Raw genomic sequence first — 16,691 nt, forward strand, 5'->3', positions numbered from 1 at the left:
GGCCCTGATCCTGCCCTCAGATGGGCTCAGACAGATGTTTGTGGCTGCAAGCTCCCTGCCCATTGAGCGTGGGGCTTCTGGCTTGGCTCTGGGGGGGCACCTAGCCCCACCTACCCAGCTGCCTTGCAGTTTCACCTGGCCCACGTGCTGCCTGCTCCTTCCTCCCTGGCATCTCTGCTCTGCAGCACACTGTTCTCATCCTCCCTGGCATCTCTGCTCTGCAGCACACTGTTCTCATCCTCCCTTCCCTCTGCCTCTGGCCTCCGCCTTGTCCTGCACCACTCCTGATGTTCTGGTCCCCCACCTTGGCCTCCTTCACAGCCCTTCTCCAGCTTCCCCCTCCTGCCTCCTGGCCCCAGGTTGTGCCATCCCTCCGGGCTCAGTGGTGCTTGCCCTCTCATGCATCAGCCCCGTGATTCACAGCAAACGCTGACGCCCTGGCTCTTGTCTGTGTCACTCCCTGTGCTTCCCTGAGTGCTTCCCGAGATCCAAGTGTGCCGCTGTCTTGGGTTTTTTAACCCGGTAAATTGGGTTAAAATGTATGGCCACCTTCTGTCCGAGTATGTTCATTTTAGAAAACTGTGGGTGAAATGTCTATGGGATACTTCTAACATTAGGAAGACATCAAATGATTCAGTAAATGTCTCTGGTATCATACAGGAACCATGTAAAGTTGTTTAGTTAGTTGAGGAATGGGCAGGATAATTGAGATGATAGATAAATTTCAAAATTTCCCCATACTGCCACATGTGGCAGTTACGTGCTTACTGATGGGCTCAAATAGAGCCTGTGTTCTGATGGGCTCCAAAGCATCTCTGTGTGCACAGAGCCAGTCTGAGTTTTGCATCATTCCCATCAAGAAATTCTGTCTCTGTCCTTTGACAGGGACTTCAGCACGTGTTCAGAGGCACCTGGCCTGAGGTTTCATTTTGGATCAAAGACTGAAATTAGAAGTCTGGGCTGTTTCCACTGCAGACATTTTACATGTGAATGCTGCATTAAGCATGTCAAACTTTCTGTTTGACTTCTGATTGCATACTATGGCATCAGTTTTATTACAGGCACATTGTTTCAATTCTGCAGGGTAGTCACAGTTTAATCTCTTGCTTGTAAAACAACCACAGGAAATTACCCTTACTCTTCACTTGATGTATGTATTTGTTGCTTCTGATGGGCATGTGCTAGATGGCACCACACAAGGGGGCTAAGGTGAGTGTAATTAGTATTTCTTTGGGATAAAGTGCAGAATGCAAAATTAAATGTGGCTGTTCTGTGTCCCTAGATAACAGTAGTTCTCTTGATTATAGCAAAGCCTTGTACTGTGCCTCTTTAATTTAGGATCATCCTTACCTGTGATTCATCATTATTAACTCATGTTTTCATGGAACCAGAAATGTTTCAGTTAGGAAATTTATGGTTGAGCATGAACATGACCAATCTGATGTAAAAAATAATAATATACCAGTGAGATTTACCTGCAGCTTTTGTGCCAAACCCTGCCCTTTACATTTCAATTTTATTGGAGTAAGGAGAGCCATAAAGGACAACAGAGTCTGGCTGATTTTGCCTGCTCTTTCCCACATGGATGCTCTGGATCGCTCAGGGGCAGCAGTGGTGCCTGCTTTCTGAGCACACAGACACAGCAGTGGGACCCAGAGTGAGCTGCGGATTCAGCTCAAAACCTTTTCTTTGTTCAGGTGCTGATAAGCTCCAACTCAGGCAAATAGTTACTGCATAAACAGTGCTCCTAAAACCAGTGAGATCTCTTGTGTGTTCGAGTGTGTCCCTACAGTGTGAGCAGGTGGTTTAGCAAACCTGGAAGACAGTTGCGGGGTACCATACAAAGGCATTGCTTACACCACAGGGCCTCAGAGACACCTTGTGATTCAGAGCAGTGTTTAAGAGCTTTAATGAATGCAGTAAAGACAGCCGTGGTAATAAGCACTGTGGTATGATAGTGTTCCATGAATTGCCACACTTTTCCCGGTGATGCCATCCCTCATTTTTGATGCTTGTGTGAATGGGAAGTCTTTCTAAAAATTTTATACTGGCTTTTTCCTTATTTTCATTTTCCCTAGTTGGCCATAATTAACTTCACAACTCGGGGGTATGTTCCCAGATAGGCTAGTAGTCTTTAACTTTGCAGAAAGGCAGCAAAACAATTTGGAGTAATTTATTCACAGTGGAGAAAGGGAACTGTACTCAGTGCTGGAAAAATTACTGGTGGCAGCAGACTGAATTGTTTACCACGCTTTTGTCCCATTATTCCTATATTTTGGTTGGACTAGTGTCCAAACTGGAGGTGAGTGATAATGGCAGAGGAGGAATTCATCCATCAAACACAGTAGAGAAGGAAATGCAGAAGACTGTCTTGACACAAAGGACACAGTAAATTGATGTTCAGTTCTCTGCTTTACCAGAGATTTTTCCATGGGATCGTTCTCCCACTTGGGAGACTCTGGGTTGGCAGTCACAGTTGTGGCCATCGCTCCCCATTGCTTGTACTTGCTGCTCAGTGATCTGCTCTGAAGCTAGACGTCATCCATATCACAGTGACCACAGTGTAACAGAATAAATAATTGTTGGAAGGTCTGTGCCATGAACAGTATTAAATGCAGCTTGTGTTACTGTTTTCCACATTTCCTCTGTGGTTTGTTTTCTGCCATCTTACCAGTCTGATTTATCCCATGTTTCTCTTTTCAGCTCTTTTTTGGTGGGAGTATTAATTTAACATTTTCTTGATTTTCCGTGCATTTTACATTATTGTTCTTCCTTTGTTATCTCTCTCTTCATGCCTGCCTTCTTGATTTCTGTGTTCATAGTGTCATCTTCACCTGTGTGTTTTGAGCTTTTTTGCCTCCATTGCCTTTTCCCCTCCTATCTTATAATTTTCTCCTCTGTTTTTTTTTTTTTTTCTTTTGGATGTGTCTTATTTCCGCCCACCAGTTCATTTCCTCTCCACTTATCTTCCTCTTATCTTCTCCCCCAGCACCAGTCCTGTTTCTCCCCAGTGAATTTCATTTCTCCCCCTTTCTGCCCATCATCTTCAAACACGCCAGGAAAAGAGACACAGCATGGGTACACCAAGGCAGGACAGAGCTTGTTTCAAACTGGCAGGGCATAGCTTGTTTCATGTGTGTTATTGAAAATGCAAACGCACAAGAGCAATGACTGTTCTCCCAGTTCTTTTGCTGAAGGATATATGAAGAACATCAAACACCTTTGTGGTCTTTTAGATCCAGACCATTTTCAACAGCAATCACATGAGTCGACAAGGGGATCCCTAAGGCAAATCATCCTCCTTCATCCCTACTTTGAATACGACTGTTTTCAAGGAGGTGAAGGTTTAACAGAAACGCTATCTATCTGCAAGGGTTTCAACAGTGGTGATTTCAGCCATTACGTGCTGAGGGTAGTACATTGTACACTCTAACAGCATAACTGGGATGTCCTTTCTTCCTCTTTTGCCTGCCTTTATACTTTCTAAAGTGAGAGGAGAAAAAAATATGGTTGTGAGAGAATATGGCTGGCTGGTTTTAGCAAAAGCTTGAAAAATATTGTGCCATCCTCTTGGGTTGAGATAGTCTTGAACAGTGCATTAGAGTTAATGGTGCTCTTACAAGGCTGGGATGGAGGGCACTCCTTCAAGTACTTTACCTACCGAAGTAAGAAGGAATTTTAGCAAAGTAAAGAGACCTTATTCTCTTTCCTGGGCTGTGGGTCACACCTGAAAGTGTTCCCTTTCCCAGGGGTTAGCATCTTTGTGTGTTCTGTCTAGCTTTTTCTCCATGACTAACTATTCCTTTCATCATCCTCTCTTTTTGCATGCCAAATGGGCCCTGTAATGCTGTGAATCACAAATCTATGAACTCCCCAACCACAGTAATGCAGCTCCTTTTCTGGTTCACATCTCCTGTATATTCAAGAACAGTCAGTCACACTTTTTCTGCTCCCTTTCCTCTGCTCTCCAACTGCAGAAGGAGCTGGTGTTTTCTGTAACTCTCCAAGCTGGTACGGTCCCCCAGATAATTTCTGGGTTTTTTCCCTGTAGCCCTAGCTCATGAATCGTGTCAGGGACAATAGAGATTGAATGAAAGGAATTGCAAAGATCCCAGCTGTCACATGTGCATCCTAGATGGTGTAAAATAGGGTAAACAGCTCTGCCTAGGAGCTGTGAGGATGCTTCAGAGGCCAGACAGCTCTAGTTAAACTCCTCTATTAGGCAGTTCATAGGGGCTGTAACAGGAGGTGTCATGTACTGATGGGGAAATCTGTCTAAGAAGGTCTCTGGAGACATGCTGTTCTTGGATGGGTGTTGGCCTTCATCTTCACTTCTTGCATGTGTATGATGTTTGTCGGTAAAAAAAGTTACATTAAGTTTGGGCAGAAAGTTGAGGATTTTGTCCCATCAGCATTGCTGAGATTTTGAAAATATTGTCCATGAATAGCAATGAAAAGTTAAAATGTCAAATTACTTTTGGAAAATATTCATTCGTTTTTCAGACCAAATCCTTTCATTTCAGTGATTTCAGAATATTTTATTTCTAATTTATTGGTAATTACACTTAAGAGTACATTGTCATTCATATTTTAAAGTATGTTGATCAAACTGAAACTCCAAACCTTTAATTTCTAAGTCATCCTGTAGAAGTAAGGGATCTCCATCAAATTACCTTTTTTTTTTTTTTTTAAGCTGGACATTTGTTTAAAACAGATTTTTTCACTAAGAATGGTTTGATGAGTCAACATTTTTTTGAATTAAAAGCTTTTTTAAAAAAAAAATTCCCAGTTGGTTCCTCCTGTGCCTTTTCATGACTGATCTGTCACTTACAGTTTCTTAATTCTTTATGACTAGAAGAACTTATGGAATGTACAATATCTTCAATTCAAGAGAAAAGAAGCATAAAGCTGATGTAGTATAGTAGTAGCATAGTACTATTGTTTTATTTCCAGATTTTTAAATAATAATGGAAAAATTGTAAAAGGAAGTAGGAGGGATTTAATATATTACCCTTTTATTTGGTAATCCATTTTAGTCAGTACAGATGTCTTTCACAATTACATATAAAGACCTGTGTCACTGGACTGTTGCTTAATAAAATGCTGTGAAAACTAGAGAAATTGTAGTCATAAAAGATTCTTCTAGACCATAAGGTAGGTACATGTTATTATAGATTTTATTTTACTCAAGGAATATATGGTTTTGTTTGAATTGTATTGTTTAAGCAGCTTCCCCACAATGTCTTTTATTGCATATTCTAGTTCTAATTGCAAGATAAATCATGTTCCCTTGACAAGACCAAAGATCAACTGCAGCACACTGCTGTATTCAGTTAAACATGTCCTTCGTGCAGCAGGTTAACAAGTTTTCCTGTCTATAGTTAGATGATAAGTATTCAAATGCTTAGTGCATGTATGTAAGAGTATTTTAGTCCTTCTTTGCAAAATGCAAAATGCTTTCTGTATAAATGCAAAAGGATTTGCTGCTTGATCCCTTGCATTTGCAGCAATTAGCATTAATTGCAAAAATTGACTTGCTGGCCTGGAAAATGAGTGTACTGGTGAAGGCACAGATCTCAAATTCTATAAATTAATTTAAAAAACCCGTGGGCTATTATATCAGCATACCAATTCATCAATCCAAAAGACAGAGTTTTAGTTCATATGCAGCAAATATTTTATCCGTATTGCAGGCCACAGGTGATCCCTATCCATTCCTGCAGCTAATAATGGAGAAGTATTTAAGTGAGGATGCTGACTTTGGAAAGTTTTAATTTTACATTTATTGGTGTATTTTCGTGCTGTATAATGAAAATACTTTTAGAGTTCATTGGTTTCTGATGAACAATAACACAGTGTAACACTACTATCACAGAGGTAACACCAGACTTTCACAGGTTCGAATAAATTAAATATAGCTATTTTGTGTGTCACAATGTTAAATTTCTTCTTGTCTGATTAATGGTTTTAACAAGGGTTTACTAATAATGGTTAATGATTTAATAAGATAGTGTTTCTGAACTAGTTTAAAATCGCGACATGTTGGGAGGGAGGTATGTGATATATACGGTTGGTCTTGCTGTTCAGCCTGTCTCTGCACAGCACGTTAGGTGGGAAAAGTCAACTCTCTGTGGCGCACAGGACAGTGAATGTTGTAGATGTGCTGTTTTCCAAAACGGCAAGACAGTTCAGTGGTAATTTGAAAGTTAATGTACTGCACTTGTGTGACAGAGAAGGCAAAAAGGACTTGCAGCGAATGCGAAGTGGAGATAGCTTGTCACCCTTGAGAGGGGAAGGTTAGTTTAACATCTCCCTGTGAGCAAAAAGTCTCATTAAGGCTGAGTGAACCTTAAAAGCTTTGGAGTTCAGGTCCTGGGTGATTATTGAAATGGTTTTGCATTCGTCTCAATTGCTTTAAGTACCACCATCCTCACAGGACCTTTTCAGCGTTGTCCTCCGAGCTGCCTAGTGTAGCTGGGGAAGGCTTGCACACATGCCTGTAAATCCCTGTGCTAAGAGAAGCAGTCAAAATGATCAGCTCACCTTCCGCAAATCCCCTCTGGGTTCAGCCCTGCTGTTGCTCCTGGTTCTTCACAACCACACATCCCTGATCTTGCCACGTGCATTAAGGATTATGAGGTGTAGTGGAGGTAGGCATAGGCAGATTTTTACCTCTGCGATTACAAATGATAACTCTTAACCTTTTCTCTCCTCCCTATCCTAAATCTCTTCTTTTGGTGAAGAAGAACTTTGCTTTTCAAAAGCAGACCAAACATTTGTATACTTAAACCTGTGAAGAAAAATTAGTCTTTTGATTAAACCAAGTTCTCTATAAAAAAATGTTTTATGGAAAATATACTTTCTAAATCAAATGAATCACTATAAAACTAAAGTATTTTAGCTCCAGGAACTTTTAATAGTGCCAGAATATCTTATATAGTTGTAGCTTCACTGCTCCATTTCTTCTGTTCTTGTAATGTATCAGGTGCTGTAGTTGCCCTGCACTTCTTGTCATGGGAGGTGGAAAGTGGATGTACACAGCACTGTCTCAGTCTTCCAAGCAGGACAGAGACCAAGGAACACTGTGGCTCACAGTAGCTTTATGAGAAGCTCAAGAGCTTTCAACAGTGATGCTAGCAATAACATGGTACTGCAGAAATGTTCTAATTAAAATATGAATTTTACATTAAATCTTTTCGTTCTCAGCTCAAAGGTGGGGGTGTTCAGTATCTGAATTACCACCAAAAATCAGTCACTCTGCCAGAGGAATAGTATCTTAATTTTTTTTCCAGTGAGAGCTGGGGCAGGACAGCTCTGTGGCTGTGTGTTGGTTTTTCAGGCTTTGGACATGAAACTTCTCATCACTTCCTGGAAAGCCAAACCTGCCTGACTTCACTTGTTTCTGGTGTGTTTGCAAGTTGGAGAGATATCACGCGCTCTGACTCCAGGCCATGCCATGCCCCTTCTTAGGAAATGCTTGGTTTTCCATTACAGATCTCTATTTAGAGTATTCCAAGGTGACACAGTATTGGGAAATTTATAAACCAAAACCAAAAACCAGCTCTAAGGCTAAACAGTAGAGAAATTGATTGCTGTCACTGTTCTTTATGCTACTTTGAAGCAACCGCTTTACAATGCTGGCTATGGACCACTTTGAGCCAGCTGATATTTCTTCTTTAACCTAGAAATGTCTTCTGACAGAGGGGAAGACTTCTGACTGTTTTTAACAACTAGTTGTCTGTCTTATAAGCTTGTTCCTTATCTTAATTAATGTACTGGGAGTTAGTCACTTTTACCTCTCAGTTTGAAGCTGTGATATTCATATTCTGACTACGTCTGCAAACTTTGAAAAAGCAGAAGTTGTTAGATTGTTTCAACAAACAAAAACTGATTTTCAAAATTATTTTGTTGTGACAGACTTGATAATCTGTTGCTTTTGTGGACAGAGAGTGATGGCATAGGATTTTCTGCACAGTATTTATAGACATCACAGAGAAAGAGGATTTTGCAGTCTGTGTGCACACTCAAGCCATGTTTCCCCTGGAAAGACAGACCAATCCTTCAGTGTGGTGAACATTTCCACTTGCAGATCACATTCGGCTCCTTCTCAACTCCAAGGCAGTGCGGTGGATTCAGCTCACCACAAAATGAAACCTTACATTATCTTCATATATACACCAACACATTTCATGTAGTCTACTCAAAATCTGCTAACCACATTTAGTGCACTGTGCTGGATTTGAAATGGCAGCACCTGATTATGCATAACCAGACCCTACAGTTCTCTTTCAGTCCCAGAATGAAAATCCTAGAATCTTCAGCTGGTCTGCAGAAGTCTACACCAGTTTTAAGATGGTTTTATCAAAACAGAAATAAGATTTGGAATTGTTCAAGTTATTACTGGGCCCTTTTATGGTCCTGTGTGCATTCTGGTGTAAGGGAAGAAACCATAAGAAGGCTTCAACTTAAAATTCTATTGCAGGAGAGTTAAGAATCTTTCTACAAGTGGGTAGAGCATGCCTCAGAGCTCTTCTTGTTATAATCCAAAAGATAATCTTAAAAGATGTGTGACAGTCTTCAATAACCTGAGATTTAAGTTGTCTAAGAGACAATATGAAAAGATATCTGGCCATGATGTTTCCCCATCACTCAAAAGGGTCATGAGGACACAGAATGTAGGTCTTGGAGTCTTGATCTGTTTTGTGGCTGCAGTAATGCAAACCCTTGCTTCTATTTATTTACTCATTCATTTATTTGATGGAGATTTTTAATTGAAGGGATACCATTATGCTCAAATACCACTTCAAATATTAGCAAGTATTTAACACTGCATCATATGAACCGATTGTAGAAAAATGATGCTTCAGAAGAGGCAATTTGTATCATTCTTTATAAAGAGATATATTTCTTGGGAGAATGGAATTACAGTAATTACAACTTGAATTTGCCATCAATATGTAAAATAATCAAAACCATTTGAAATTAGCACCAATTGTACACAAACAGATAAATCAGACATTTTTAAGATACTGATTCTGGTGAGACTTCGAGAAGACCAGCCTTTGAATCTGTTTCATACATTTGAGAACTGTGCTGAGCCCACAGCGATGGAGCTGCACATAGCAAGGCAATCAGTAGAGCAGGAGGGCTCTTGACATCTCACCTCCTGCCAGTAGGAGGAGGGATCAGCCAAATGAAAAATTATGCTTTGGTTCCATCTGGATGCCAGCAATGCCCAGTATGACAAGACCCTTCTTATTTTGCCTCTCATAAATATTTTTATAATAAAAACTTTCCACATTCCGTCACTAAATGTAGTCCTGCAAAGACAGTAAGTTAATTTTTGTTCCCTCTACATTTCCTACAAGCTGTAACAAGGGGCTACTCGCTGAATGCTATGTATTTATACAGTGAAGTGCTGAAAGTTGGGAAGCATGGCTTTAAAAAAAAAAACAAAACCCAGCTTCAAGCTTGTGGCTCCTACTGAACTGTGGATTAAGTACAAGGCAGGAGTCACTGGCTTGCAGAGAAATCAACTACTGAGACCCTCACCAATGTTTTACCTCAGAGAGAGAGAGAGCATCTTTCACTTCTACCCTTATACATATTCCCTAATTTTAAGAAGAAAAATGCTGCTTTACCATTGTTGAAAGATGTCAGAGAAAGCCCAGTTTTGGCCAGAGCTGTGTATCAGCAGCACAGGGCACCGAGGGGCTCACTGCAGGGAAAGGGGGAGGCTCTGAGATGTGGTCGGTCTTTGCCCATGGATCAGAATGAAAGGGCAAGGTGGGCTGCTCTGAAAGTGCCTCCTGCCTCTGGCTGCTTAAGTAATCTCTGTGCAGCCAATTAGGACATGAAGGTTTTGCTTTTCAGCTTGTGTAGAACCATTGATTTAATTTATCAGTCTTGTAGCCTTCCATTCCAACATGTCCATTACAGGGTCATGAGGGTGCTTCAAGAGTCACTAATGCTTGAGTCCTTATTTACTCAAATTGCAGCTGCCAGTGTATTCCAGTTCAAATACACAGGGATATGCTAAGGCCACCTTGACTGTTACATGTATATATTTATAAATATTGATTTTAAAAGGCTACATATGAAGTATATGAAAGAAATGTACATGAAGAAAAATAGTTGTTCAGTGAACACCCAAAATACCCGAGCTTGTATATGAAATGGGTGACTATACAGTAGCCTGTAGTAGTTGTTGATAACAGGACAGCCACTGTACAAAAAGTAACTATAACAACATCTGAATAAGTAGATGTGTTAACACTTTAGATTTTAGTTTTGTTTAACTAATGCATATGCTTGTTTCTTTCAGTTGGCAAAATACTAGTTTTCAGTGGTAATACATGTATTTTAATTTCTCCATCTCTGTATTTCCTTTTTTTTTGTATTGAGAGATCACAACTGATGAGAGTCAGCAAATGTGTTCATGGGATAAATATATGTAGTACTTTCAGGAAGTCTGCTTAAATTTAATAAGCAATATTTAGGACTCAGTCTTTGTTTTATCATAGGAAAAGAGAGAACTGCTTATGATAACCAGAAAAGACATACCTGTATTCTGCAATATATTTCTGTAGCTGCTTCAAAATAAACTGTAAAATCTGTCAAAAATCTTGCAAAATCTTGTGCTGCATTCCCTGGAGAAAGAAAATTTAAGACTGTGAAAGCTTCATGAGTGTTTAATAATAGTCTTTTATATTCTTGACTAAGCAATGGTGATGGTGTATTATTGCAAGATTAATACATAAATCATTAGGAAACTTTAGTCATGTTAATACAGCAAGTCTGTGTTTTGTTTAATTCACTGATTCATCCTAAGGCACATATATTGAAATTTTGTGTGGCCTTTCATTAAAAGCCCCGTCATGTCACCCACATTTTGCATCACTTGTCTTTTAATGGAGCACATAGCAATCGGGTTGTTCTGCAGTTTGATCTTAGTGCTCTCTACCCTCCAGGCAAATAACACGCTGGAAATTGTGGCGAGTGGTGATGGGTGAGGGGAGGATGAGATGCGCAAGAAAAGTGTGGTGTGAAAGAGGTCCACATCAGGAAAACTTCACAGGTTAAATGTAGCTGCATGTCGGTCAGTATGGTCACAGGTCCTCTGAGCCTTTTGTTGAAGCAAGCTGTAGTGGGGAAGGGAAAGGGTGCTGTCCCTGCACCCTTCTTTCAGTCGAGCTGTATCTGCTTCTTCCACATGTGTGCAAAAGCAACTGTTAATGAAAAAGCCAAGAGCAGCACCAGAGCTTGTACACAGGAGGTATGGACGAAGTGGTCTGTGACGAGCATCAATTTTGTTTCCCCTGTTACTCAGTGGGTACCCTAAGCCAACTTAATGCTCTTTGCTAAACACAGTATCACTGGATGTAAATAGGAGACCTCTTCAGAACACAGACCAGCTAAAGCCAGCCAGAAAAGAAACCAGAGTAAGACAGGCTGCCAAGGGAAGTGCTGAACATGGATGCAGTTTTCAAACTTGGATAGTAGCTGAGTCCATATTTAAACACTTAATTAGCCACTGCAGGCTCCAGTTTGAAACTTGGCTTCTCATTACTTTTTACAAATACATTGCCCAAGCATGCTAGGGAGACTGCTGCTGGAGACAGCACCATGGAGATGAGTGGTAAAATCCGTGTCTGATGGAAAAGAAGAAAAGAAAAAGAAAAAAAAAAAATCAGCAAACAACAAGGCACTCAGTCACTCCACTTATTTTGTTTTGGCAAAAATACAAAAAAAATCCCTTTCTCTTCTCCTCCCTACTTTTTGTAATGACAATTCACACCTGTCTGTCAAAGTCTGCGAGTTGAAACTTGCAAAAAATCTTAAGCCAAAAATAAGAATTTCTGCTAAAAATTAATTGAACATAAAATGCATAGCCTGCCTTATCCTGTTCCTTTATTCATCAGTACAGGATCAATAAAATATTTTAAAAGGAAGGAGAAGGTCTTGTATATTGCTTCTCTCTTGGCCAGATTTCAAAGCAGCTAATTAAATTCTGTCTGCCCTAACTCCTCCTGTAGTTTTCATTTAGTGAGATGTGCATTGCCCTATTTTATCAGCACCAACTTGGCAAAATGCTATGGAGGATCATCCCCCAGAGGAGACTGTTTTCTGTGGCAGGAAGAGTGGTCCACAGAGACCCCCACTCAAATGAATGGGTGAGCATGAACTTCTTCAAGCTACTGATGTGAGGCATGCCACTCCTTCCCACTGGACTTCTTCCCACCGGACTTCTTCCCACCACGTCCTTGCTCCAATTTTCTTAGCTGCTGACCATGCACAGGCTTGCCATACCTCAGCACGTGCTGTCTGGCATAGCTCGAGCCTGGTAGCAAGTATTAGGATGGATCCCTGGGCAGCCAAACGTTGCTACCTTCTCGCTCTCTAGCCAACTGGACAGCATGCATATGTACCACCAGGAGCTGGAAGCTACCAGTCTGTGCCTGGCTGGTCACTTAGGAGGTAGAATTTCTGTGCCTGAGAGTCTGCCGGCCTTGCTGCAAAGCACCAATAACCTGTGTCCTCAGGGGTTCAAGAGGCACCTCCCGTGCATTGGTGTGCAAGCACATTTTGCTGGTAAGATGGTTCTGCTTTGAGCTGGCTGGCCTCATGTATGCACTTTCATTTCAGAAAGCTTTTAGAGCCCTGAGAAAATGAAAGCAATGTGGAAATGTGCAATGTCAATATTATTTTATTTAGTATAAAATTATACTTTAATTCAGTGTAGAAAATGTACCTACAGAGCATAGAGTGTCAAGAGAGGCTAGATTTAGATGCACAGGCTTTGAAGCCAGATAATTCCTTGTGTAAGAGGAATACATTTTATGATTTTAAACTGAAAGAGGGTATACTTGGATTGGACATAAGGAAGAAATTCTTTATTGTGAGAGTGGTGAGACACTGGCATAGGTTGCCCAGAGCAGCTGTGGCTGCCCCCTCCCTGGCAGTGTTCCAGGCCAGGTTGGACGGGGCTTTGAGCAGCCTGGTCTAGTGGAAGGTGTCCCTGCCCATGGCAGGGGGGTTGGAACTAGATGACCTTTAAAGGTCTCTTCCAACCCAAACCATTTTTTGATTCTATATGTATGTGCAGGGGAGATGCAATCATGATGCAGGTACAGGAGCCTCCATGCTTCTATTTTTTGATGCATAAAGTCAAGACTGGATGTAATGAAAACAAGTAAACAGTATTGATTTTTTTTTTTCCCAATCATGGCATTTAAACAACATGATTCAAATGAGGTCTCACAAACAAAACAGTTGTTCAATGAAAATCCTTGTCAGTTCTGTGTCACAGGTTATTCTTCTGTCTTATGTAGTCCATTGATGTCAGATTCCTGGAAAGCAAAAAGCGCACACAGAGTAAATGGGAAGAGAGCAGGTAATCATTGCAAGGATTCTGCCAAAAGTGTCTGCTCTGTGTATCCAATTTTATATCCTTAATATCTATAGTATGTTACTGAAGTCTGATTCCCCGCTGCCTTGCAAGTCATTTGCATCTCTGCACTGTGATATAAAAGGCTTCCTTTCTGATTGGATAGCTTTTTATATCTTCTCAGCACTCATGTTTCTCTGACATAGATATCTATGCAAAGTACAAGGCTTGTGAGGATCCGGCCCTTGTAGTTCATGCTTCATTGCCACAAGGTAAGTCAAAACAGCACTCGCACAAAATGTGGGAAAGGGAAGTCATGAGGAGCGTTCACCGTCCTGCCTGGCATCTGAAGGTTACTGAAGGCCAGACTAGACCCAGGCAGAACAAGTCAGAGTAGTCCCCAGCCCTGTTTCCCTGCGAGTCGCTTGCCAGACAAGATCACTCTAATCCAATTCGGGAAGCTTGTCCCGTGCCCCAGCTTGCGTTCTCCACTGGTGGAGGAATGGTGGCACAGATGGAGAAGTGCCAGGGTTGGCTGCCAGCTGGCTGCCGGAGGCGGCTTCGGATGAGTGCTTCTTCCCATGGGTGGCGTGAGCTCTGCCCCGCACGGCTGCTCAAGGGAAGCTCGTAGCGGCTGAGTATCTGGTCCTTCAAGTTAAAAGGGTTGAAATATGTATGAAACATAAGGTGACATTTTGAGTGTCTCAGATCAGAGCACGGACGTTACTGAATTTAAAATGTAACTGCAATTTCCTGACTAATACCAAGTCACTTTTATATTCATGCAGTGATTGTTCTTTATTCTTAAAATAGCCCATTATACCTCGAGGCACAGGTGATATCTTTATGATGATGGAGCTTCGTTATCCAGCACATTGCAGTTCAGGCTGTTGTTTGGTGCAAGGGCTGTTTATGATCAGCAGTCCTTTTTTATTCTCTCTCAATTTATATGCTTTTGTAGCCTGTTCGTTTGTGATTTGCTTGAACAAGAATAGAGAAGGGGAAAAAAAGAAGGGAAAAAAAAAAGAGAGATGCACTGGAGATCCAGTGTTGTCTTTTACTTCCTGTAGCTGAGCTGTACAATTTACCATTGTGTCTCCAAGTTTCTGAGTCCATTCAGATAATATGAACAGTTAAATTGCTCCAATAGCCTTATACCTCTGCAGAGACTCAGCCTGTTTGTTAGCATGCAGGGCTTTCTGTGGTGAAGTGTACAGGATATTATAAATAAGGTATTCAACAAGAATGAGATAACAAAAAGAACCCTGAGACATATTTGCTGTTCCCTCCAAACAAAAACCTTGCAGGTAGTGGCAACCACAGAAAACTGAAGGCAGGATTTACAGTGGAGTAGGAGCATCCCCAGCCTGGGCATTTACTGCACTAAGGGTGAAGGTGTAGAGGATGGAGCTGTAGCTGCAGCTGTCACAGAGGCAGGACAACAATTAGGGGGAAGGAGAGAGTTGGAAGAGATCTGCTCCTCGGTCAGTGCCCCTCTATCTCCCTCCACCAGCAGTAGCTGCTGCTTCACATACCCCAGTCCCTGGCTCCACATTGGCAGCAGCATCAAGCAGCGGCCGCTTCCTGGACTATGGCAGAGAAAAAGGGGATGGTGACTAGAGTTGTTTTGCTGCCCCCAGAAGCCCATCATTTTAGGCTCCTGCCTGCTTTGCCTGTGAGCTGTCTATAATGCCAGGAATTACCTTTGGTTCTGTTAAGCACAAAAAAGGTTACATGAGAGGCTGTAGTAATTACAAGAGTGAATTGTCATGGCATAGGAATTTGTGGAAGTGATGGTGAGGCCCCAGTCAGGAGGAGCGTTTCAAGTGACATACCTGCTAATTTGCCTGGAACTAGCCTACTTATTAAAAAAAAAAAATACCGCTGCCTTCATACAGTGAAACCCAACTAATCATCAGTTCCTAGAAAGCTTGACTTGAAAGAAAGGCAAATTCAGCATCCAGATGAGAGAGATTCACAGGAGTCTCAACAGATAATATTTTGCCATAACTTCCAGTACTGTGCCTTTGTCGCACCTCCTGTTTGGCACAGACCCAGCCAGCCGTCCTTGCTCTGAAGGCTGTATATGGCATAACTGTGGTTACACTTGCAGCCGCCCTCCTTGCCCCATCTTTTTATCCATCTCTTTAGCTGTGCGTAATCTGGTGTGTCACTGGGGCAGGTGCAATGATTACCTTACTCATCTGTGCTGTGTGCCCAACAGAGGAGCTTTCATCAGATAGTAGGTCCTGATGCAATACAAATAATAATAACCAGGAGCACTATGATCAGGCATGGATTTACTGGGTGGGAACAGGATATGGATGTATGGGAAGAGGGCAGTGAGGAAGGGGAGAGTAGTTGGAGGGCCTCTAGGTGATAATATACTGGAGATTGCTGCCTCAGCGTTTGTAGTTTAAATAGTTTGACATAGAGATTCTGGCAGGTACTGTGTAATTTTATATTAATCCTTTTCCCTTCCATAAATCAGACTTGGTGTCTGATGGAATAATCACCAGAACTCCAACAAACAACACACCTGTCAATGATAAGCTGTTTCTTCTGACGACTCGATGTATAGCTGTCTGTTTGCTGGATATGCAGTACACTTGACGTTTGTGCAATTCTGTTTTCCTTCTGATTTTTTTTATGTGCATCTCCCTCTGTCTTTCTCTCCTGTATACAGATGTTCGTATTCACCCCATGGAGCCTATGCCCAAAGCAAACTTGCCCTTGTGTTATTTACCTATCGACTACAGCATCTTCTGACTGCAAATGGAAGCCATGTGACTGCTAATGTAGTAGACCCTGGAGTAGTGAATACTGATCTCTACAAGCACGTGTTTTGGGTTGTAAAAGTGGCCATATGGATGACAGCCTGGTTATTTTTCAAGGTATGCCATTTTTTAAGTAATTTTGTTGACAATGTTCCTCACTGTGAGATCTCTAAGCACAGAGCTGAAGGTGTTTTGAAGTTTATCATAATGTATGGTATTTATGGCATTTCTCTGTGCTGATGAGATGTACAAAACTGATAAAGACAGTCCTTCCCCAGAATAAACAGTTATTTTAAATGGAGGGAGTGAGATCTCACAGTAAGGGAAGGAAATGCTCTTCGCTGTCTGACCATACACTGATTTATCTCTGCCCTGATCTACCCATGTGCCTCTGTGCATGCATGTGAGCAGAACATTGTCCTAACATGAAGCCAGAATATGCAAAGTGTTCCTTGGAAATGTCTTGTACGTCCTCTTAATGAGAATTAGACGTGATCTGGCATGGTGTACATGTACTCAATATATTA

General features: G+C 41.5%; 1 protein-coding gene across 3 annotated transcripts in view; it reads left to right on the forward strand.

Moving 5' to 3' along the window:
• DHRSX (dehydrogenase/reductase X-linked) overlaps positions 1-16,691 on the forward strand; it is a 176,158-nt gene that overhangs the window by 125,637 nt on the left and 33,830 nt on the right. For all 3 annotated transcript variants that reach the window (XM_074907837.1, XM_074907820.1, XM_074907828.1), the window contains one exon: positions 16,074-16,281. In XM_074907837.1, coding sequence (XP_074763938.1) covers positions 16,074-16,281 — 208 coding nt within the window. The remainder of the gene's footprint in view (positions 1-16,073; positions 16,282-16,691) is intronic.

This window comes from Athene noctua, chromosome 1 (assembly GCF_965140245.1).
Source record: "Athene noctua chromosome 1, bAthNoc1.hap1.1, whole genome shotgun sequence".
Taxonomy (NCBI): domain Eukaryota; kingdom Metazoa; phylum Chordata; class Aves; order Strigiformes; family Strigidae; genus Athene; species Athene noctua.